At 40.0% G+C, this 24,568-nt stretch overlaps 1 protein-coding gene across 1 annotated transcript in view; it reads right to left on the reverse strand.

The window, feature by feature from the left end:
- LOC134370591 (uncharacterized) overlaps positions 1-3,570 on the reverse strand; it is a 30,846-nt gene extending 27,276 nt beyond the window's left edge. The window contains 1 exon segment of the mRNA XM_063087645.1: positions 3,409-3,570. Coding sequence (XP_062943715.1) covers positions 3,409-3,570 — 162 coding nt within the window.
- Positions 3,571-24,568: the final 20,998 nt, after the last annotated feature.

Below are 24,568 nucleotides of genomic sequence, written 5' to 3' on the forward strand. Positions count from 1 at the left end.
ATTTCCTTGTATATTTCCTCTTTCAGATCCTGTATACTTTTCCTCATTTCATCATAATGTCTAGCTGAGTTTTCTTGTATCTCATTCAGTTTCCTTAGAATTATCACTCGAAATTCCTTGTCAGTTATTTCAAGGGCTTCTTGTTCTATAGGATCTAGAGTATGAGATTTATTAACTTTTGGTGGTGTACTTTCTTGATTTTTTTGTATTTCTGGTGTCTTTTTTTTGGTGTTTATTCATTGTGGCAGGGGTTTTCACAGTCCACCGGTTTGAGACTAATGACTAACTAGGATGTTGCTGTGGTTGCCAATTTGGTATGGCTCCCGCCGTGACTGCTCAGTTGGCCTCTAGTGTCTTGTGTGTGTGGTTGCCTCGGGTCTTGGGCTTCTCCGGGGATCCACCTTTCTGGTCAGCTTGTACTCTGCTGGGCTGGTGGATCACGTACCACAGGGTGTGTGATCTCTGTTGAGCTTTCACTTTCTGTACAGGACTTCTCCCCGTTCCGTGTGCTCTGGCCCAGGCTGTTAGATCGTGCAGTGGCGACCCCACCGGGTGTGTGGTTTCTGTCGAGTCTCCGCCTCCCTGGCCGCACGTCTCCCCCCTCTGTGCACACTGTGCTGGGCTGGGGCGTGTCTGCTGCACCCCTCCTCTATCAGCTGGGCCTTCAAGACCCTGCTCAGCACCGCCTCGCCCAGGAAGTCTACCAGGTTTCTGCTAGGCACAGACGACCGGTCTCTCTGGGTGCCTTTGTAGCATTGTGTAGATCTTTCTCGGGTCTTGTTCACCTTTGTATCCCCCCGGTATAAACCGAGTCTAGTGCCCGCCTGCAGCCTGGTCTCCGGCAGGTTCAAGCGGACCTGGGAACTCTCCTACCACACTATTCCCAACCAGAAATTCGTTAGGCTTTTTTCCAAACTGGTGGTCGTAGAGATGGTATCTGCCTCCCAGTAACAGGAAGTTTACCGGGGCGGAGTCCAGGGTGTGGTGGAGTGACAGTCGGCCCGCCCGTACTTCCTAGCCCTCCCAACACTGGTCGGGACGCCCCACACCCCCAGCCCCGCCAGAGAACCGCGGAGGGAGTGGGAGAGGAGGCCGGCCCGCAGGGTCCGGAAAGCCCCGCGCCAGGCCAAGCAAATGGGCTCAGTGATGGCCGAGCAGGGCGGAGCTGCCCGCACCTGGGAAAATGGAGGCAGCACCGGGGCAGTGAGTGGCCTGGTGGTGCAGGCGGGAGCCGCGTGGGCATCCAACCCCCGAACAGAGCTGTGCCAGGGATCACTCACAGTGCTGTGCCAGGTCGGGCGCTCGCTCTGTCTCTGGTTTGTTGCCTTCTGTGTTCTCGGCGCTGCCGCCTCGGGCTGTTCAGTCGCGGCGCCGCTCGGGCGCTCCCAGGAATCTTCTTTAATGCCGGCCTGAAACCTCGAATCCTGAATAGGGCAGCTGGCCGCCTTCAGTGCGGCCCCAGCCTCCGGGATCCTGGCCGCATCCACAGCAGCCCTGGCGCCGTGTTCCCTGTTTCAAGACTCGCTTTTGCAGCTAAGAATCAGTTCTTTTCCTGCTCCACACTTCAAAGCTGTTGCCTGTAAATGAGGCAGCCTCTCCTGCCGGGGGCAAAGTGGCGTTGAGCCCCCACGACCGGCCAGCAGCAGCAGTCCTCCCTTAAGAGATGGCCAGAGGAAGGTCCACAAGTTTCCCGGCTACCTGAGGCCCAGTGGCCACCTTTTCCACCTCAGCTACTCCACGCCAGCCGCTGCAGCCGCCGCCATCTTGAAACTCGAGTTTCTTTTTTTTTTTTTTTAAAGTTGTAATCTGTACCAGATGATACTTTGGATAGTAAAAATGTCATTGTTAATGTGAATTTGTTATAAAATTTCTAAACGCTTATTCTTGACTTTTGTACTTATCTCATAGTGCAGTAATAAGCAATTTGCAGACTGTCACTTGTCCTGGACCACACTTTGAGTGACATTGCTTTAAAGGCCCTAGATGATCTGGCTCTGCTACCTCTCTGACTTATCTCCTATCACTCTCTCCCCTTGCTTATTCTGCTGCAGCCATACTGGCCTCCTTCCTGTTTCCTCTGACATCCAAAAGACCTCAGGATCTATGCACTGACACACTTATACACATGTATCTTAAAGGAATCACAAGACCTTCGGTTCAGAGACAGATAATTCAATCATAAAGCATCTTGTATAGTTAGCCATGCCCCAGTTCCCTATGGTGTGACATGGTGAGAGCCAGTGGGCATGTGTGCAGAAGAGATTTACACCACAGGAAAGGAAATTTAGACTTTATATAGGATAGGTGGCACAGCAGCCCCTCACTCGCCTGAGGGTTGGGGAGAGAGTGTGTGCATGTAGATGGCTCTGGACATTATTACCTTTGAAAAGGAGCAGATGGTTCTGGAATGTGCACTGGAAAGGAAACATTCTGTATCTTCCAAGGCATGTTTAGCATTCAAACATTCTTTAACACACGTGCTAGTAATCCACTCAGAGTTCCTTAAGCAGATGCTCAAAAGCATTGTTTCTTCCATGCAACTCTAGCCAGATAAGGATCCTTCTACCCCTTCTGTTTCTGCAGTTCTGTCCTTGGGGAAGGCAGGTTTGGTTCCCAGAGTGTGAGGATGAAGAAAGGCTTGGGTCACACTGGAGCTAAGCAGGTCTTCATGGGGCATAGTGGTTTCAGGGTCTAAGAAGGAACTCCAGTCCAGTGTTAAGTTTCCCTCCCCACACATCTTGCCTCGCTGAGGTGCCTTGTTTGACCTGCTGCAGCTGAGTTTCAGCACACTAAGCTTGGCCAGCAGTACCTTAGGCACCTTGTCTCAGTCCATTCGGACTGATGTAACAGAATACCATAGACTGGGGGACTTTAAACAACAGATATTTATTTCTCACAGTTTTGGAGGGTGGGAAGTCAGCTGCTGGCAGATTCAGTATATGGTAAAGGCCATCATCTTGGTTCATAGAGGACAGTCTTCTTGCTGTGTCCTCATACGGCAGAAGGGGCAGGGGAGCTCTCTGGGGTCTCTTTTATACGGTGCTATCTCATTCGTGAGCGCTCTACCCTCCTGACTAATTACCTCCCAAAGGCTCCATCTCCTAATACTATCACATTGGGATGAGGATTGCAACATACGAATTTTGGGCGGACACAGTCTATAGCACAGCTGCTCGAGCTGAGCAAACAAGTTGAGAGAGGTCAGAGCCAGGCCCAGACCATTCGGGAGTCGCAGGGTATGTGACGGCCCACAGCAGCCCATTCTGGCTGAGGTCTAGGCGGTGGGGTTGCACCTGCCGCCCAGCGAGAAGCACGCGCCAGTAGGCGTCTCCATCCCCGGACGCTCGTCGTCGGATCCTGGGGAACCGAGCACGTGTGGGTACAGAGCCACGGCCACCCTGCGCCCACCCGGTCCAAGGTGATGAGACGAGTGCCAGGAACGGACGGCTGTTCGAAAGCAATGGCAAGCGAGTGCGCTTGAGCGGCGGCAGCGGCCAGGCTGGCGCTGCTGGGAAGAGACCCGACATCAGGGAGGCTCTGCCAGTGTGTGAGGTTCCTGGGCGGCCTCATTCGCCTCTCAGGAAGTCATGAAGTTTCTTCTAGCCTCTGCGCCCCCGGTGTTCTGTGGAGGGCTTCGGCTTCTTTCCTGCGCAGCTGCGCTCCTGGGCTTCCAGGTGTCACGGTGATGCGCCCCAACTCCTTAGGGGTAAGAGTTTATGTAATCCTGAGATGTCACCCTATGCCCTCCTCCAATGAACATTGGTACCCGCCCCCCCCCCCTCCAATTTCCTTTCTTGGCAATTCTGAGGGAAGGATGTTGAAGGCAGAGGGACCTTAACAGGATGGATCCTTTGAGGCATCCAGGGCGCTCCACCTGACACCTTCCCAGGATCACTCAGTCGCTCCAGGGTCCTCTGGTGGGTGTGGGGCGGGGAAGATCCGCTGTGTCTCAAGACAGGACTCTTGACTTGCCGGGCCTATTTCCAGAGACCTCAGCTGGGGTAGGGTCCCTTCCACTTTTCTCTAGTTTTGATTAGTAATAACCTCCCACCACCAAAGTCCAATACCCCGAATATCCTCAGCTATTGAACTGGCTGTTTTGTGGAAGAGATTGCAAACTTCAGGTATTGACACCAAGGAGTAGAATTAGATTCAAAAGAAAGAAATTGGTCTGAAGAACAACTCCTGATTTTGTTTTTCTTTTTTTGCTTACTTGTTCTTTTTTCTAAATAATAACTTTTTTTAAAAATGGAGGTGTTTAATACAAGTGGACAAGTCCCTGGACTCCTTATGGTCTCCATTTCCTGTCCTGATTTGGGGAAACAGGATATTTTCTAAACCTTTTTTCCCACTTGCACCTTGCTCCCCATGTCCCCTCAACCCTAGCACAATTCCTATCTTCTGGGGGAAAAATGGCTGGATCTGTGTTGAATGACAATATATTAGCAACTCAGCTATGTTGCCAAGAAAAAAAGCAAGTATCCCAGAGAGTGGGGGTATGGGCTACTCTTACAGCAGCCCTCACAAGTCCACACCCCTAGACTTCTAGGGAAAGAGCTACATGAAAATCTTTTAAATTCCCACTTTCCCTTTAATTGAGGGAGTAACTGTACATCTGCCCCACCCCAAACAAGCAGGCCTCGTCAGACCACATTGCCCCTCTGTGTCTCTTGAACTCACCCTAGTTTCAGACGCAATGTCCCACGGCCAGGCAGGTCACTGTGACATACCTGAGGACCAAGATGTACAGCTTGGTGTTAAATACACTGACACTGAAGTCAGACAGCCAGGCTTGGAATCCAAGCTCTGCCACTAAGGTTGTGAGACTTCAGATTTCTCGGGTCTCCCTTTGTAAAATGCAGATAATAGTAGTACTGTTTGTGAGTGAAGTCCCTAGCACAGACACAAATCTATTTTTTTTCTACATTTGTTGTGAGGTTATCAATGTCAAATAAAATATTAATTTTTATCATTTTATTCTGTTCATGTTTCCTTGACGAGTTCTTCATTTTTCCTCCAAAAACATTGCATGCCACACCTCATTACATGCAGTGGAGTTCCCAGTTTTTTCCTAGCCATCTTCTACTTCAAGTTTTTGGAAAACGTCTGTCATGACAACTTCCATACATTTCAAAACACACAGGTTTTGCTGCACAGTTTCTGAGGCCGGGAAGTCCAAAGCCCATCTGGTGATGGCAACAGTGACCCAGGCGTCTCACATTGCAAGATGGTGGAAGCAGAGAGAGTGACACAAATCTCCTGATGTACAATGGGGCTCACAATGCTGTTAGGATGCCAGGCTCCACAGGCCTGAGAGCTCCCATCTGCCTCCCATCACCCACTCAGACTCTCCTATCTGAGCAGCATCAGGCCCCAGGACTGTAGGGTCAGCAGTATCATCTTCATCTTCCCCTGCACCCAGCTACCGCACACCCTTTTCCAACTGAGTCTCCAGAGTCTCTAACAGAAGCGGGTAAAGGCACTTGGGCCCATCCAGAAGTGTCGGGCTACAGGTCTCCTCGGGGCCTGAGAAAGGTGGACTTCATTATCAGTTCTCATGAGGGAAACTGAGCTCCAGGATTCCTGAGTTCTTCCCTCAACCTTTGTCTTAGTTTCCCAACCAGAACTGGCCTAGCCCTCCCCTCTCCCAAGAGGCTCTCCTGAGCTGCACTCCCTCTGAGAATGAATGTAGGGAAGTGTGGTGGTTACTTTTATGAGTCAACTTGGCTGAGACATGGAGTGCCCAGATATTTGGTTAAACATTATTTTGGGTGTTTTCGTGAGGGTGTTTTATTATTATTATTATTATTATTTTTAAATTTTTATTTATTAAAAATGTTCATGAGATACAAAGCTAATTGTCACTCCTCCTGCCCATGATGTGAGGGCCAGATTCACACTGGGGGCACATCCACCACCAGACATTACCCGTGGACCCCCTGTCCCCACCCAAATATCCCCCAACCTCCCTCCCCATCCTTCTCTCCCCCCAACTCCACTTTGTAGCCCCAGGAATGTTCCCTCTCGTGATGGTGTTTTTTTTTTTTTTTTTATTAAAAGATGACCGGTAAGGGGATCTTAACCCTTGACTTGGTGTTGTCAGCACCACGCTCAGCCAGTGAGCGAACCGGCCATCCCTATATGGGATCCGAACCCGGGGCCTTGGTGTTATCAGTACCGCACTCTCCCGAGGGAGCCACGGGCCGGCCCCTCGTGATGGTGTTTTGAATGAGATTAATATTGCAATTGATGGACTTTGAGTAACGCAGATTACCTTCCAAATTGTGGGTGGGCTTCATCCAATCAGTTGAAGGCCTGAATAAAACAAAAAGATGACTTTCATGAGAGAGAGAGAATGTCTCCAGCTGACTGCTTTCAGACTGAGCTCTTCCTGCTTCTACAGCAGACGGCCTTCAGACTGGAACTGGAACTTTGGCTCTCCTGGGTCGCCAGCCTTCTGGCCCACCCTGCAAATTTTGGAATGAGCCAATTCCTATAATAAATTTCTTTCTCTATGTGTACACATCCCAGTTCTGTGTCCCTGGAGAACCCTGACAAATACAGGGGCTTTCCACTTGATTCCTCCCGAGCTCCACTTTTACCCCTACAGTCAGCATGGCCTGTGGGTTGGGAGAGACAGTGAAGATCAAGGGGGCTGAGCCACCTCACTGAAACCAGCCCTGCACTCACTGACTCTCCACACTCCATGGCTTTGTGCCTCTCAGAGTCCCCTCAATAATTCATGTCCCTCATCTGAAACATCTAGATGGGACTTCTGAATAATGACTTATTAAGGGAGGTGACAGTCCCCTCTTTTCTGAGTCAGAACTTTGCATGGGATTCTTTTTTTTTTTTTCCCCTTTTTTTGAAAAAATTCTAACATGTACAACAATGGAAAGAATAGTATAATGAATCTCCAGGTGCACAGCTTCAGCAATTTCCAAATTCTGATCAGCCTTATTTCTTCTGTTCCCCTCGCCTTCCCAATGAATTATTTGGAAGCAAATCCCAGACATCCTGTTATTTCATCCATAATTATTTCAATATGTATTTCTAAAAGATAACCATTCTTTTTTATTTAAAATATTTTAACATTTACTTGTACATAATTGTGGGGCACAGTATGTTGTTTCAGTAATGCATATACTGTACAATGATTCACTTAGGCTAAATAGCATAGTTTTGTACCCATTAGTCCACTACTCCTCCTTCTCTGCCTCCCCTCCCCCCAGCCTCTGGTAACCATTATTTTACTCTCTACATCTATGAGAACCAGTTTTATTTTTAGATTTCACATATGAGGGATATCATATGGTATTTGTCTTTCTGTGCCTGATTTACTTCACTTAACATTATGGTTTCCAGTTCCATCCATGTTGCTGCAAATGATTGGGTATCTTTTTATTTTTTATAACTGAGTAGTATTCCATTGTGTATACGTACCACAGTTTGTTTTATCTGTTCATCTGTTGATGAACATTTGGGTTGATTCCAATTGGGTTGATTCCAATGCGCTATTGTAAATAGTGCTTTGATGAACATGGGAGTGCAAGTGTCTTTTGATATATTAATTTCATTTTCTTTGGGTACATACTCCATAGTGAGATAGCTGGGTCATAGGGTAGATCTATTTTTTGTTCTCTGAGGAACCTCCATAATGTTTTCCACAGTGGCTGTACCAATTTATACTCCCACCATCAATGTAGAAGCGTTCCTTTTTCTACGCATCCTTGCCAGCATTTGTTGTTTTTTGTCTTGTTGATAATAGACATTCTAACTTGAGTGAGATGATATCTCATTGTGGTTTTAATTTGCATTTCCCTGATGATTAGTGATGTTGAGCATTTTTTCATCTGCCTGTTGGCCATTTGTATGTCTTCTTTTGAGAAATGTCTGTTCAAGTCCTTTGCCAATTTTTTAATTAGGTTATTTGTTTTTTTTGCTGTTGAGTTGTTTAAGTTCCTTATACGTTCTGGATATTAGCCTCTTATCTGATGTGTAGTTTGCAAACACTTTCTTCCATTCTATAGGTTGTCTCTTCACTTTGTTGATAGTGTCTCTTGCTGTGCAGAAGCGTTTCAGTTTGATGTAGTCTCATTTATGTATTTTTGCTTTAGTTACCTGTGCCTTTGTAGTCTTGTTCAAAAAAGCACTGCCCACTCCCATTTCATGTAGTGTTTCCCCTATGTTTTCTTCTAGTAGTTTCATAGTTTTGAGTCTTAAATTTAGGTGTTTGATACATTTTGAGTTGATTTTTGTATATGGTGAGAGATAGGAGTCTAGTTTTGATCTTCTGCATGTGGATATCCAGTTTTCCCAGCACCATTTGTTGAAGAGGCTATCCTTTCCCCATTGTATATTTTTGGCACCTTTGTTGAAAATCAATTGGCTATGAACATGTGGGTTTATTTTGGGGCTCTCTATTTTATTCTATTGGTCAATTTGTCTGTTTTTATGCCAGTATCATGCTGTTTTGGTTACTATAGCTTTATAATATATTTTGAAGTTGGGAAGTGTGATGTCTCCAACTTGTTCTTTTTGTTAAAGATTGCTTTAGCTATATGAGATCTTTTGTGGTTCCATACAAATTTTAAGATTTTTAAAAAAATTTCTTTGAAGAATGTCACTGGTATTTTGACAGGAATTGAGTTGAATGTGTAGATTGCTTTGGATAATATGGACATTTTTTTTTTTAAAAGATGACCGGTAAGGGGATCTTAACCCTTGACTTGGTGTTGTCAGCACCACGCTCACCCAGTGAGCAAACCGGCCATCCCTATATGGGATCCGAACCCGTGGCCTTGGTGTTATCAGCACCACACTCTCCCGAGTGAGCCACAGGCCAGCCCCATAATATGGACATTTTGATTATGATAATTCTTCCAACTCATGAACATGGGCTATCTTTCCATTTATTTGTGTCCTCTTAATTTCTTTCACCAATGTTTTATAGTTTTCATTTTAGAGGTCTTTCACCTTATTATTCCTAGGTATTTCATTTTTTTCAAATTTATTTGGAAGCTTGACTTCTTATTTGGCTATTTCATTACTAACATATAGGAAGGCTATTGATTTTTGTGTGTTAATTTTGTATCCTGCCACTCTACTGAATTCAGTTATTAGTTCTAGTAATTTTTTGGTGGAATCTTTATGGTTATCTATGTATAGGATCATGTCACCTACAAATAGGATGGTTTGACTCCTCCTTTCTGATTTGAATGCCCTTTATTGCTTTCTCCTGCCTTATTGCACTGGCTAGAACATCGAGTACTATGTTGAATAAGAGTAGGGAAAGTGATCATCCTTGTCTTCTTCCAGGTCCTAAAAGAAAAGCCTCCAATTTTTGTCCATTCAGTCTAATACTAGCTGTGGGTTGGTCATATATGGCCTTTGTTGTGTTGAGGTACATTCCTTCTATACCTAATTTGTTGAATGTTTTTATTGTGAAGAAGTGTTGGATTTTGTTGAATGCTTTTTATGCATCTATTGAAATGATTTTTTTCCCTTCATTCTGTTGATATGATGTATCACATTTATAGATTTACATATGTTGAACCATCTTTGCATCTCTGGCATAAGTCCCACTTGATATGGTGTATGATCTTTTTAATGTCTTGTTGGATTCTGTTTGCTAATATTTTGTTTAGGATCTTCTTGTCTGTGTACAATAGGGATATTGGTCTGTAGTTTTCTTTTTTTGTGTGTCTTTTTCTGGTTTTGGTATGAGGGTAACGGTGGCTTTGTAGAATGAGTTTGGAAGTATTCCCTCTTCTAATTTTTGGAAGAGTTTGAGAAGAATTAGTATTAGTTCTTCTTTAAATGTTTTGTAGAATTTGGCAGTGAAGCCATCTGGTTCTGGAATTTTCTTTGTTGGAAGACTTTTTATTATTGCTTCAGTCTCATTACTCATTATTGGTCTGTTTAGGTTTTCTAGCTCTTCATGATTTAACTTTGTTTAATTGTATACATCAGGAACTTATCCATTCATTCTAGGTTTTCCAGTTTGTTCACATGTAGTTGTTTGTAGTAGTCTCTTATGATCCTTTGTATTTCTGTGGTATCAATTATAATGTCTCCTTTTACTTCTGTTGGGCATCAACATGTCATACTTATATGCATCCTTCAAATTCCCATAGTGGTTTCCATAGGACATCCCTTTAATAGGCCATTTTTCCACTGCCGTTCTGCCTGACCATATGACCAGGCCATTGTCCATCACCCATTAGTTGGTAAGAACCCAAATGTAGGGGCGAACGGTGTACAATTCAGCCTACTGAGCTGATTTGTTCTTACCTTCTTAGATCAGAGTGGTGGACTTCCAAACAAATGCTGTACATTCACCTTGGAACTGCCATTATAAACCAAACAGCTCTTTGCTGGTCAATAATGAGCTGTTCATAGGACGCTGTTTAGGTGGTGATAGAATCTGGCAGCTCCTCAGGTGGTTCTAAAGTCAGTTCTAAAAGGAAAAAAATCTATCTGCTTGGGAATATTTTAAGTATCTCCTTGCATTCCCCTAGTAGCATGTTCCTGCACAAACCATTTTCATTTTGTTATGGAGCATTTCTGAGCACTTTCCTTCCCTATAGAGAGTTTCTCTGAAATCACCCAGAATGTTATGGATATTACATGTTTAAGATTATTTTATGCCTTTTGGTTAGAAAGGCAGTTTCAATTAATGTCTGATAGCAAGCTAGTAATTTTCCCTCAAATGGAAATTCTCTGGTCCGAAGTCCTAGCAGTCATCACTCGGTGGTGCTCACAGGCTTTTGCCATAAGCCCAGTCTATACTCCATACAGGACAATTGTACAGAGAATTTCTTCCTACTGGCACTTCAGCTTCTGTTTTGTACTGTTTGAAATTAACAACTTGTGTGGGCTTGGGCAGTCTTATTGGTTCCCATTTAGCATAACCAATTAATATTGCCTAAAGAGTGGATTTACATGCCTTCTGTTTTATAATACTGGGGAGGGAAAATGTTTCCCGGTCAAATACAACATCCTCATATGTTCAATAATAAAATATCCCCACAATACATTCATCTTAAAGAGATGCTTTCACACATAAAGTCTGTTCAAACATACCAGTTTTAATCCCAACTTTCACCTTAGTTTCATCAACCCTTGCATTCCTAACTGTAGTCTCCATTAGGACTCCACCAAGGTTTTGGTTTTACAAATACTAGGTGAGGGAAAAGTGTTCCCCATTCAGACATAATATTCATTCTCATAAAACATCCAGGGAAAGAGCTACAGCCTTCAGATCTCCATACTGGCCAGCCACCAAAAAAAAAAAAAAAAAAAAAAAGGAGCTACAATTACTCATAAATCCTGTTTAAACACTCCGTTTTCATCCCTTAATCCCATCAGTCCTTGCATTTCTATACACTCTTGATCTAATTGTGGTCTCAGGGATTCACTAACAGGGTGCTATAGTGCATGTGGCTCCTATGTCAAGGAGAAATTTCTCTTCTCCAGCCCCTGACAATTTTGTTTACTCATGCATAAGGCCTTGGGTCTGCAGTGGGGGCCAGGGAGAGGGTTTGAACAAAGGGACCCTGATCTTTTTGTCATTAATCCTTTTACTAATTCGGTTGTGGGACTATTGCCCCAGGTGATTCAAGGTCAAGTTTCTTGAATTCCTCCAAACAAGCATGAATTAATCATATTTGTTTAGGGCCCTCCATGTTGGGGGACCAGCAGAGGTTCCCACTGGTCCACCCAACCTCTCAGAGTGCTGCACTAAGACCTTTATTTTGACCTCATCACATTGGTGTTATTCATCCCATTTCTTTGTAACTGCTTAAAGATTTCCACCCTGATGGGATGTGTCCCTTGACTCTTCCCTCTCTCTGTCTTTCCCCATTCTCATGAGAATCAGTCTAGTGTTCTTTGTTATCTGTTGTTTCAGCATAACTTTTCCCTTTGGAAATGGCTCCAAGTACCAAGTACTGTACCTCTGGCAAGCTAGAATGTAAACAACCCCATATCAGGGTCTTCCCCAACACATTCCTTTGGTAGGACCCTGAGACTAGAGGCTGTAGCACAGACTGGCCAGAATATCAGCTTGGCTCTGCTCTTATTGTCATTTTAGAGAGATAACAATAATCAAGGTATTGTATATTTAGCTTTTTTCTTATTGGTTTACGATTCCATATGCATTCAGTGAGCCAACTCTCCAGGAACTTGATCAATCATTTCTACATTCCACTGGTAACTTTTACGTCTAGTAACTAATTGCAGCACAGCTGCTGTTCCATATCATGGGTAATCCTGTGGCTACACACCCAGGAACCACAGGTTCCTCATTCTCTGCTCTTTCATTCTTTTTCTTCATGAACTACGTATTTCCATGAGTCAATGTTGTTCTAGCAAATTTCACTTCTCCTGACACCAGCTGCAATGACTTCTGAAGTCAACTACCCAGAGCTGACCAAATTTAACAGGATAAGGGCACAGCCTTCTACAAGACTGCACTCACTTCAGACACTAGCCACAAACTTGGGGGTTCCCAGGCCACTCTCATTTCTGACCAGCAGGTACAAATTTGGAGGTTCTCACCACCCCTTCAAGTCAATTATTCACTAAAACAACTCACAGAACTCAGGAATGTGCTATATCTACTATTACAGTTTTATTATAGGAAAAGATACAAATCTTAACAAGCCAAAGGGAGAGACACAACCTTCCAGGAACCAGCAACGATGGCTGGCCAAATTCTTTGTTACACAGAAATGGATATACATTTTGTTTATCTAATCTTCATTTGATGGACATTGGGTTAACTCCACCTTTTGGCTCTTATGAATAATGCTGTTTTAAGCTTTGTGTACAAGTTTTTGTGTGGACATATGTTTTCATTTCTCTTGAACATAGGAGTGGAATTTCTGGGTCATACTGTTACTGAAACCCCAAAGGTCCATTTGCTCACTGCTCAGTAGCCAATAATTGAGAGACAAGGTGGGGTAAGGTAAGGTAGCCTTTAATCCGAAAGCTGGTAGCCTAGGGAAATGGTGGACTCATGTCTCAAAGACCATCTCCACTTCTCCCAGACTTGCCAAAGGGTTTTATAGGGACGGGTGGTGGGGGAGGCTGATTCATGATGATATAAGCAGGGATGTGCAGGCATAATCATAAAATTGCAGATAAACATCAAAGAACTTCTCAGGTGGGAGATGATTCATGGTGACCATCCTCCATGAAGTCAAGTCACAGATTCAGTTCCTGTTAACCTCAAAAAGAATGGTCATCTGTGTTAATAATTTCTTCTATAATTATTTTGTTTACAGTGTGAGCAAAAGCCATTATGTTCTAGCAATAATGTGAACAAGAATCATTGTATTTGTTTTTTTTTAAAGATGACCAGTAAGGGGATCTTAACCCTTCACTTGGTGGTGTTCGCACCACGCTCTCCCAAGTGAGCCACGGCTGGCCCAGAATCATTGTATTCTAATGTCCAGCTGCAAGCTATGCAACTTGGATTACAAGAGTAAGAAAAAAAAACCCTGTTTTAATTTAGAAGTTTAGCAAAATAGAGTCACTTCATATGGTAACTCTGTTTTTTACTTTATTTTTAAAGGAAGAAGTTGTTTATTGGAAGGAAACCAGGGAGATGCTACAAATTAGATCAAGATATGAAAAGTGAGCTGATTAATGAAAGAAGCCATTTTCTTTTCTTTTTTTTTTTGTCTTTCTTTTTTTTTTTTTTTTGTGACCGGCCGCACTGCCCTCAGCCAGTGAGCACACTGGCCATCTTTATATGGGATCCGCAGCGCACTCTCCCGAGTGCGCCACGGGGTCGGCCCAAAAGAAGCCATTTTCAAACAGCATGTGTAACAAGGTTGTCTTCTCTAGATACTGTTAATTTTCATAATTTACCAAAAAATTAAAAATAAATATTTAAAACAATAGATACTGTCTATGTATGATTCAATCTTGTCACCTTTTACTTAATGTAGTTTCCTTTACACACTTATTTGTCATTTTGTACATTGACATTTGTGTATTTTTAAATCCTGGTTTCATCCCAGTAGGACCAAAACAAAACTCTTGGAAGGGCCTAAAGAGTTCCATAAAACTTTCCCTTATCACCCTCTTGCTATCAGTTAATGTCTCTAATTCTTTTTATCTCAGATGTCAGTTATGGTCGAGAGAAAGAGAGAGAGAGAGAGAGAGAGCGTTGATTGCAAACAAGGATTGCATATGCCAGCCCTAAAGTCTGCTTGATTGCAGCCTTTGAATTAGGAGATATGCTGGTGTTACCTGGTATTTAATCCCAGCTCCACTGTTAAGAGCTGTATGGCCTTGGGCAAGTTGCTTAACCTTCTATTTGTTTGTTTCCAGGTTTGTAAAATGGGAATGATGGTGATAATAATGCTACCTTCCTTATAAGGTTGATTTAAAGCAGTGTTTCTCACAATGTGTTCCCTGTGCCAGCAGTTTTAGCAACTCCTGGGAACTGGATTAAAAAGCAGATGCAGGCCTCACCCCACACCTACTGAAACAGAAATTCTGGTTTCTGTGTTTTAAGACTTCCAGGTGATTCCAATGGAGCCTAGACATTGAGAACCATTGCTGATGAGAGGAAATGAGTTTATAATAAGCATTAAAACAGTACCTGGAACACGGTAAGTAGTACAATAATGAATATTTTTAAATGAGTGCATTAAGATATTTCCAAGATATAGAAAGTTTAATCAATGTAAGCCAAAAAGAAGATCTTTGTGCTATTCCTCCAAGAAATAAATCCTGCTTAATTCCTTGTCTAAAAGCATTAACACGGCCTGACAAACCCCTCATCATTTGGCCCCCACTTTTCTTTCCTGCTTTTTCTATTCTCATATACACCATGTCTCCAACTTACATAGTCGTCAGTATGAGAATTGCTTTCTCACACCTCCAAGACTTTGTCTATCTATACCCTCTGCATTGAAACGTCACTCACTTCTCCTTTTTCTCTCACTTCCTGCACTTGCAATCTCCTGACTTCATACTTATCTTTCAAAACCCAGCTCTGGTGCCACCTCCTCTTTGCTGACTCCACCCTTGTCCAGTCAGAGTCGGGCATTTGCTGAGACCCAACACCTCCCTACACATCCCACTTATAGCACCTATCATGGTAATTTGTAACTGTTTACAGTTTCCTTTCCTCCCTTTGGATTTTTTTTAATTGAGGTGAAATTTACATTACAAATAACTAACCATTTTAAAGTGTATAGTCCAGTGGCATTAGTGTATTCACACTGTTGTGCAATGATCACTTCTCTCTTGTTTCAAAACTTTTCCATCACCCCCAAAACACATGCCGTACTCATTAAGTAATCACTTCCCATTTCCCCCTCTCCCTTCCCTAGGTAACCACGAATCAGCTTTCTGTGTCTATGGATTTGCCTATTCTGGATATATTATATGAAGGAAATCAAACAATGTGTGGCCTTTAGTGCCTGGCTTCTTTCACTTAGCATTAGTTTTTGAGGTTCATCTAAGCTGTGGCATGTGTCAACGCTTTGTTCCTTTTCTTGCTGAATAATATTCCATTGTATGTGTATACCACAATTTATTTATCCATCATCTGTTGATGCCATTTGGATTGTTTTCACCTTTTGCTTATTATAAATAGTGCTGTTATAAACATTTCTGTATAGACATATATTTTCATTTCTCTTGCGTATATACCAAAGAGTGGAATTGATGGGCCATATAGTAATTATATGCTTTACTTTTTGAGGAACTGCCAAACTATTTGCAGAGTGGATATGCCATGTTACATTTTTACCAGCAAGCTATAAGGGTTCCTTTTTCTCCACAAACTCACCAGCACTTGTAATTATTCTTTCCTTTTTTTTTTTTTTTTTTTGATGGCTGGCTGGTGCAGGGATCCGAACCCTTGACTTTGGTGTAGTAACACTGTGCTCTAACCACCTGAGCTAACTGGCCAGCCTTAATTTTTCTTTTTAAAAAAATTATTATTATAGCTATCATGGTGAGTATAAAGTGATATCTCATTGTGGATTTTTTTGATTTGCATTTTCTCAATGGCAAATGATGCTGAGCATCTTTTCTCACTTGTTAGCCATTTGTATAGCTTCTTTGGAGAAATGTCCTTTCATGTTTTATGCCCTTTTTAAAACTGGATTTTTTGTCTTTTGTCATTGAGTTGTAAGACCTGTTTACATATACCGTATTCTAGACCCTTATCAGATATATAATTTTCATAATTTTTTCCTATCTTTAGGTTGTCTTTTTACTTTCTTGATAATGTCCTTTGATGCACCAAAGTTTTGAATTTTTATGAAATCCAATTTATCTATTTTTTCTTTGGTTGCTCATACTTTTAGTGTTATAGCTAAGAATCCATTGCCAAATCAGAGGTTGTGAAGATCTTCTAATAGTTTTATAGTTGTAGCTCTGATATTTAGGTTGTTGATCCATTTTGAGTTAATTTTTCTGTATGGAGAGAGGTAGGGGTTCAATGTCATTCTTTTGCATGTGGTTATCCAGTTGTTTCAGTGCTATTTGTTGCAGATATTTCTTTTTCCATTGAATGATCTTGTCTCTCTTGTTGAAGATCAATTAGCTATAGCTGTTTGGGTTATTTCTGAAGTCTAATGCTATGCAATCATTCTGTGTATTTATCCTTACTTGTACCACAGTCTTAAGACTACTGTAGCTTTATATAGTAAGTTTGGAAATCAGGAAGTGTGATTTCCCCAGCTTTGTTTTTCTTTTTCAGTACTGTTTTGGCTTTTCAGCCAAACCTTGTAATTCCATGTGAATTTGAGAACTGGCATTTCCATTTCTGCAAAAACGTTATTGGAATTTTGATAGAAATTACATTGAATTTGTAGATTGCTTTGAGGAGTATTGCCATCTTAACAATATTAAGTTTCTCAGTCTATGAACATGGGATGTCTTTCCATTTATTTAGGTCTTCTTTACTTTCATTCAGAGATATTTTCTAGTGTTCATTGCACAAGGCTTTTACCTCCTTGGTAATTTTATTCTAAGGTATTTTATTCTTTTGCATATCATTGTAAATGAAATTGTTTTCTTAATTTCCTTTCTGGGATTTTTATTGCTGGTTATAAACCAGCAAGAATTAGCCAGAAGCAACTAACTTCTGTGTGTTGATCTTGTACCTGAAACTTTGCTGAATTTGTTCATTATCTCTAATAGTTATTTTGTGGGTTCTATGAGATTTTATATATAGAGAATCATGTCATCTGCAAATATAGTTTTACTTTTTCTTTTCCAATTTTGGATGCCTTTTATTTCTTTTTCTTGCCTAATTGATCTGGCTAAAACATCTAGCACAATAGTGAATAGTAGTGGTGAAAGCAGCACCCTTGATTTGTTCCATATCTTAGGAAAAAAGCTTTCAATCTTCCACTAATAAATATGATGTTAGCTGTGCATTTTTCATGAATGTTCTTTATCATTAAGAAAGTTCACCTCCATTTCAATTTTGCTGTTTTTATTGTGAAAGGATGTTGAAATTTGTCAAGTGGTTTTTCTGCATCTATTGAGATAATTGTGTGTTTTCTCCCCTTTGTTCTGTGATGTGGTATATTATATTGATTTATTATCTTATTTTGAACCACACTTATATTTCTGGGATAAATCCCACTTGGTCATGGTGTATAATCTTTTTAATGTGCTTTTGTATTCAGTTTGCTAGTATTTTATTGAGAAATTTTACATTCATATTTAGAAGGGATATTGGTCTATAGTTTTCTTTGATGTATCTTTGTCTTTGGTATCAAGGCAATGTTGGCCTCATAGAATGTGATAGGAAGTGTTCCTTCTTCTGTTTCTTGAAAGAGTTTGAGTAGAATTGGTGTTAATTCTTCTTAATATTTGGCAGAATTCACCAATAAAGCTATCTGATATTGGACTTTTCTTTGTTGTGAGAGTTTTTGGTTACTGATTCTGTCTCTTGTATGTTGAGATTTTCTATTTATTTATTTATTTATTTATTTATTTTTTTGGGTGGTTGACTGGTATCTATTTCTTCTTGAGGCAATAATATGTGTGTTCTAGAAATGAGTTCATTTCACACACTCTCTCTCTCTCTCTTTGTGTGCCAACATTCCCTGCCATGTGAGATCCCTGTGTGGCTGTAAAGCCATCATCAAAGAAGACACTCATCAGATGTTTTCCCTGGACTTTTGACTTCCCAGCCTCCAAAACTGTTTTGAAGGTTTAACTACCTGAATTTGGTAACATCGCCAAATGCAACAAATTGCTCATGCCATCATATGTGAACCTGGAACATACGTAGCCTGTAAATACCGATTCCAGATTTCAAATACATCTCTGTTAGGATCTAAAAAAAAAAAAGAAATGAGTTCATTGCATCTAGATTATCTGATTTGTTGGCATACAATGTTTAAAGTATTTTCTTCAATCTTTTTAATTTTCGTGATGTCACACTTTCATTTGTAATTTTAGTTATTTGCATTTTCTTTCTTTTTTCTTAGTCTAGCTAAAGGCTTATCAATTTTGTTGATTTTTTCAAAAAACTAACTTTTGTTTTCATTGATTCCCTATTTTTTTCTGTTCCTTGTTTTGTTTATCTCTGCTATAATTTTTATTATTTCCTAGCTTCTGCTGGCTTTGGGTTTAGCTTGCTCTTCTTTTTCTAGGTCCTTAAGGTGTAAAGTAAGACAAAAGATCTCAAATCAATAATCTTACTTTTTATTCTGGTAAAAAATATATAACAATATTTGCCATGTTAGTAATTTTAAGTGTACAATACAGTGGCATTAATTACATTCACAGTGTTGTGCAACCGTCACCACTATTTACAGTGTTTTTCATCACCACAAACAGAAACTCTGTACCCATTAAGCAATAACTCCCCATCTCCCCTCCCCCTAGACCCTGGTAAACTTTAATCTACTCATTGTCTCAATAATGTGCCTATTCTAGATATTTAATATGTGTGAAATCATACAATATTTGTCCTTTTGTGTCTGGCTTATTTCACTTAGTATAATCTTTTCAAAGTTCATCTGTGTTGTAGCATGTATCAGTACTTCATTGCTCTCTATAGCTAAATAATATTCCATTGTATGTATATACAACATTTTGTTTATCCACTCATCAGTTCATAGACATTTGGGTTGTTTTCATGTTTTGGCTATTGTAAATAGTGCTGCTACGAACATTTTGGTACAAAATTTTGTTTGAATATCCCTTCTCAATTGTTTTGGTACATAACTAGGAGGTAGAATTGTTGTAGCATATGGTAATTTAATTATATATTTAACTTGATGAACCATCCAACTGTTTTCCACAATGGCTGTACCATGTTAGATTCTCACCAGCAATGTATGAGGGTTCCTGTTTTACCACGTTCTTGCCAACAGTCATTGTTTTATACTTTTTTTTGTTTGTTGATTAGAGCCATACTACTGGGTGTGTGATGGAAACTAGAGTTTTTTTTTTTTTAAAGATGACTCGGTAAGGGGATCTTAACCTTTGACTTGGTGTTGTCAGCACCACGCTCTCCCAAGTGAGCTAACCGGCCATCCCTATATAGGTATCCGAACCTGTGGCCTTGGTGTTATCAGCACCACACTCTCACAAGTGAGCCATGGGCTAGCCCTGAATCTTGTGCTTTTGATTTGCATTTCCTTAATGACCAATGATTTTAAGCATATTTTCACATGTTTGTTAGACTTTTGTATAGCTTCTTTGTAGCTATGTCTATTCAAGTTCTTTGTCCAGGTTTCTCTTCTCTTCTTTCTTTTTTTCTTGATGGCTAACCTATGCGGGGATCTGCACCACACTCTAACCAAGTGAGCTAAATGGCAAGCCTGGGATGCCCAGGTTTTGTAGTTTGGCTTTTGGCATTTCACTAATGAATAATGATGTTGAGCATCTTCTCATGTATTTGGTAGGCATTTGTATATCTTATTCCGAGAAATGACTGTTCAAGTCCTTTCTCCATTGTTTACTTGGGTTGTTTGCTTTTTGTTGCTGAGTTGTAAGAACTCTATGTATTCCGGATATTAGACCATTATCAGATTGTTTGCAAATACTTTCTTCCATTTTGTAGGTTGTCTTTTCACTTTATTTTATGTCTTTTGATGCACAAAAAAATTTTAATTTTGTTGAAGTCCATTTTATTATTTTTTCTTTTGTTGCTTGGGCTTTTGGTGTCATATCTAAGAATTCATTACCAAATCAGAAGTCACAAACATTAATACCTATGTTTTCTTCTAAGAGCTTTATAATTTTGGCTCTTACATTTAGGTTATCAATCCATTTTGAGTTAAATTGTGTATATAATCTGAGGTAGGGTCCAACTTCATGCATGTACATGTAGATATCCAGGTATTCCTGGGCCATTAGTTGAAAAGTCTAGTGTTTCCTCATTGAATATTCTTTACTCATTTGTCAAAATCAGTTCTCCATAGACACATGGGTTTATTTCTGGACTCTCATTTCTATTCCACTGATCTCCCTGTTTATATGCTAGTACCACACTGTCTACTTACCGTTACTTCAAAACATGGTTTGAAACCAGGAAATGTGAGTCCACTAAATTTGTTCTTCTTTTACAAGATTATTTTGTCTGTTCTGTGTCCACTGAAATCCATATGAAATTTAGAACCTTTTTTTTTCAATTAAAAAAAGAAACCAGCTTAGATTCTTATAAAAATTTTGTTGAAGCTTGGATCTCTATACCAGCCAGCCACACACACACACACACACACACACACACACACAAGAAAGGAAAGAAAAAAATTTCATTGAATTTGTAGATAAATTAGGGGAAAATTAATTGCCATCTTAACAATATTAAGATCCAGGAACATGGGATGCTATTATTCCATTTACTTAGATCTTCTTTAATTCCCATTTGTGGTTTTGTGGTTTAGTAGTGTTTTGCTTTTCTTTTGTTATATTTATTCCTAATTGTTTCATTCTTTTGCTGCTATTATAAATGTTAATTTAATTTTCAGAATGTTCATTACAAGTGTATTGACTTACAATATAATTTTGTATATTGATCTTGTATCTTGCAACCTTGCTGAATTTATTGATTAATTATACTGTATTTTAGTGAATCCACAGAATTTCTTATATACATGATTATATCATTTGTGAATTAAGATAATTTTATGTCCTGCTTTCCAGTCTGGATGCCATTTATTTCTTTTTCTTGATTAATTGTCATGGCCAGAACCTCTGGTACAATGTTAAATAGATGTGGTGAGAATATACATCTTTATTTTGTTGCTGATCTTAGGGGAAAAGCATCTAGTCTTTCACCAGTAAGTATGATCTCAACTGGTGTTTTTTGTACATGTAATTTATCACCCAAGGAAGTTCTCTTCTTTTCCTTTTATTGAGTGTTTCTTCATGAACGGTATTGGATTTTGTTGAATGCTTCCTATTTAGATAATCATGTTGTTTTTATTTTTCATTCTATTTATCTGATGTATTCCATTGATTTTCAGATCTTAAACCAGATTTGCACTCACGGGATAAATCCCAGTTAGTCATAGTGTATAATTCTTTTTCTATGTTGCTGAATTTGGTTTGCTAGAATTCTGTTGAGGATACTTCCATCCATATTTATAAGAGATATTGGTCTATAGTTTTCATTCCTTGTAATTTCTTTGTCAAGTACTCTTTCTTAAAGATAATCATAATATCATACATATCATACACAATACCATGCCTTAAAAAAAAAAATAAAAACTAGCAATTTTAAAGCTATTCTCAAAGATTCAAGTCAGTATTCAAATTTCTTCCATTGAGTGGCTCATGAAGAGCCTCCTATGATCTGGTGAATGAGGGGGCTCTGAGCATTAAAAGAAGTGGCAGGGGGTTTCTGTTGGAGAAGAGAAAGCTGGATGGGAGAGAGCAAAATTTCTTTTTTTGAGAGGAAAACCTATATTTTGTTGTTTTTGTTTTTTAAATTGAAACATAATTGATTATACATGTTTGTGGTGTACAGAGTTGAATATCAATACCTGTGTACAATATGTGATGATCAAATCAGGATAATTAGCATATTCATCATTGCAAAACATAAGCATTCTTTGTATCCATTAACCAATTTCTTGCTGGCCCCCATCCCACTCCTCCTTTCCTACCGCTAGTAGCTACAGTTCTGTTCTCTCTTTCTGAAAGTTCAGCCTGTTATTGTGATCTTTCTTTCTTCTCTCTCTCTCTTTTTCTTATTTATTATCTCCCACTTATGAGTGAGGACATGCAGTATTTCTCTTTCTATGTCTGGCTTATTTTACTTATCATAATTTTTGGAGAGCAATAAACTCTTGCTCAGTGTAGGAGGAAAAGAACTAATATTTGTTTGGTTCTAGATGACAGAACAGGAACAAAAGAGGAAGCTACAGGAAAACCTATTTTGGCTCAGAAAAGGAAGTCCTATGATCACAATATTTCACTCTTTCAGCATAAACTCTGTCAGACCACACCAGATACCTTACCATAAAGTGCATTTAGAAGTGGAGCCTTTGATTCACCCCCTCCTTGCCTCACTTCCTTCCTTGTTTAGGACACATTATTCAGCCTTGCTCTATTTGTACAACTTGCTCAGTCTTTGGCCCTCACTGGAGACGCCCTGTACTCCTACTCCCAATCTTGATTGAATGAATCCTGCCCCAGACTGCTGGGCACTGTCAGAAAAAAAGAATTATATGCCTTGAGACTGGAACCATGACACATAGCTATGAAGTAATCTCCAAACTCAGTTGGGCAAATCTTTTTATTTGACCTTAGTGAAGCAAAATGCTATTCAGTGTTGTCTTACTCTCCTCATGGCAACAATGCCAAGATCTCAGCCCACTCCACACACTCATTCAATCAATCATTCAATAAAGACTTATGGAGCATCTGCCACATGCCAGGTACTACATTAAGGCTGGAAATTCAGAATTGAACAAGAGTGACACAGTCTTATGCAGCTTTCAACCCAATGATAAGCAAATAAAGATATATATAAAGAAGACAATTTCTCATAAGAGATAAATGAAAATAATGAAAAGAGATAAAAAGAAAAAAACAGGATGTTGTGATAGACATGATGGCAGAAGGGGCTCCTTCAGATGAGTGACATTAAAGTTGAATCTTAAACAATGAAAAGGTGCCTGACATTTTAAAATCTGTGGTTTCAGCTTCAATTTTAAGCAAGTGCTACATACTCCTGCTACTACATCTACCCACCAGCATCTTTGCTCACATACTCTGCCTTCCAGCATGGGACTATAAACTGGCTGTTTCTGCTCTTACATTAAGGCCAGACCTTCCACTTGTGAGCTAGGTACCAGTCCCTTTTACCTACTCAAGGACATTGCTCCTACTGGACTCTCTTCTTTCTTTTGCATCACTAAGTTTCCCCCCTATGAGATCATTCCCATCTTCATGCAGTCATGCTGTTTCTCTCATCTTGAAAAAACAACAAACACCATACTCACTGGTAAAAGAAAGTTTTCCCTTTAAGATCAGAAACAAGACAAAGATGCCTACTTTCAACATTTCTATTTAACATAGTACTAGAAGTCATAGCCAGAGCAATTAGGCATGAAAAAGAAATAAAAGGCACCCAAATTGGAGAGGAAGAAGTAAGATGATCTCTGTTCATTGATTACATGATCTTATATGTAGAAATCCCTAAAAATTCCACAAAAAACTGTTATAACTAATAAACAAATTCAGCAAAGTTGTAGGATACAATATCAACACAGAAAGATCAGTGTTTTTCTATACATTAATCATGAACAATCTGAAAAGGAAATTATGGAACAATTCTATTTACGATAGCATTGAAAATAATAAAATACTTAGGAATAAACTTCACCCAGGAGGAGAAAGACTTGTACAATGAAAACTGCAAAATGTTGCTGAGAGAAGTTAAAGGAGGCACAAAAATAAATGGAAAATCAGTTTGTGTTCGCAGGTTTAAAGTCTTAATATCCTTTTGATACCAATACTCCCCAAAGTTTCATCTACAGATGAAAAGCAATCCCTATCAAAATCCACCGGTATGTTTTGCAGAAGTGGAAAAATTCTAAAATTCATATGGAATTTCAAGGGACTCCAAAAGACCAAAACAATCTGGAAAAAGAGGAGTAAAGTTGGAGGTCTCACACTTCCTGATTTCAAAACTTACTACAAGGACCAGCCCGTGGCTCACTTGGGAGAGCATGGTGCTGATAACACCAAGGCCAAGGGTTCAGATCCCTATATAGGGATGGCCAGTTAACTCACTTGGGAGAGGGTGGTGCTGACAATACCAAGTCAAGGGTTAAGATCCCCTTACCAGCCACCTTTTTTTAAAAAAAACTTACTACAAACCTATAGTAATCAAAATGGTGTGGTACTATCATAAAGACAGACATATAGACCAATGGAATAGAACAGAAATTCCAGAAATGAACCTTCACATATATGGTCAAATGATTTTTGACAAGGGTGTCAAGACCATTCCATTGGGAGAGGAAAGTCTTTTCAAACAATGGTCTTGGGAAAAATGGATATCTACATGCAAAAGAATGAAGCTGGATTTTTACTTTACACAATATACAAAAAT

Source organism: Cynocephalus volans, chromosome 2, assembly GCF_027409185.1.
Source record: "Cynocephalus volans isolate mCynVol1 chromosome 2, mCynVol1.pri, whole genome shotgun sequence".
Lineage (NCBI taxonomy): Eukaryota > Metazoa > Chordata > Mammalia > Dermoptera > Cynocephalidae > Cynocephalus > Cynocephalus volans.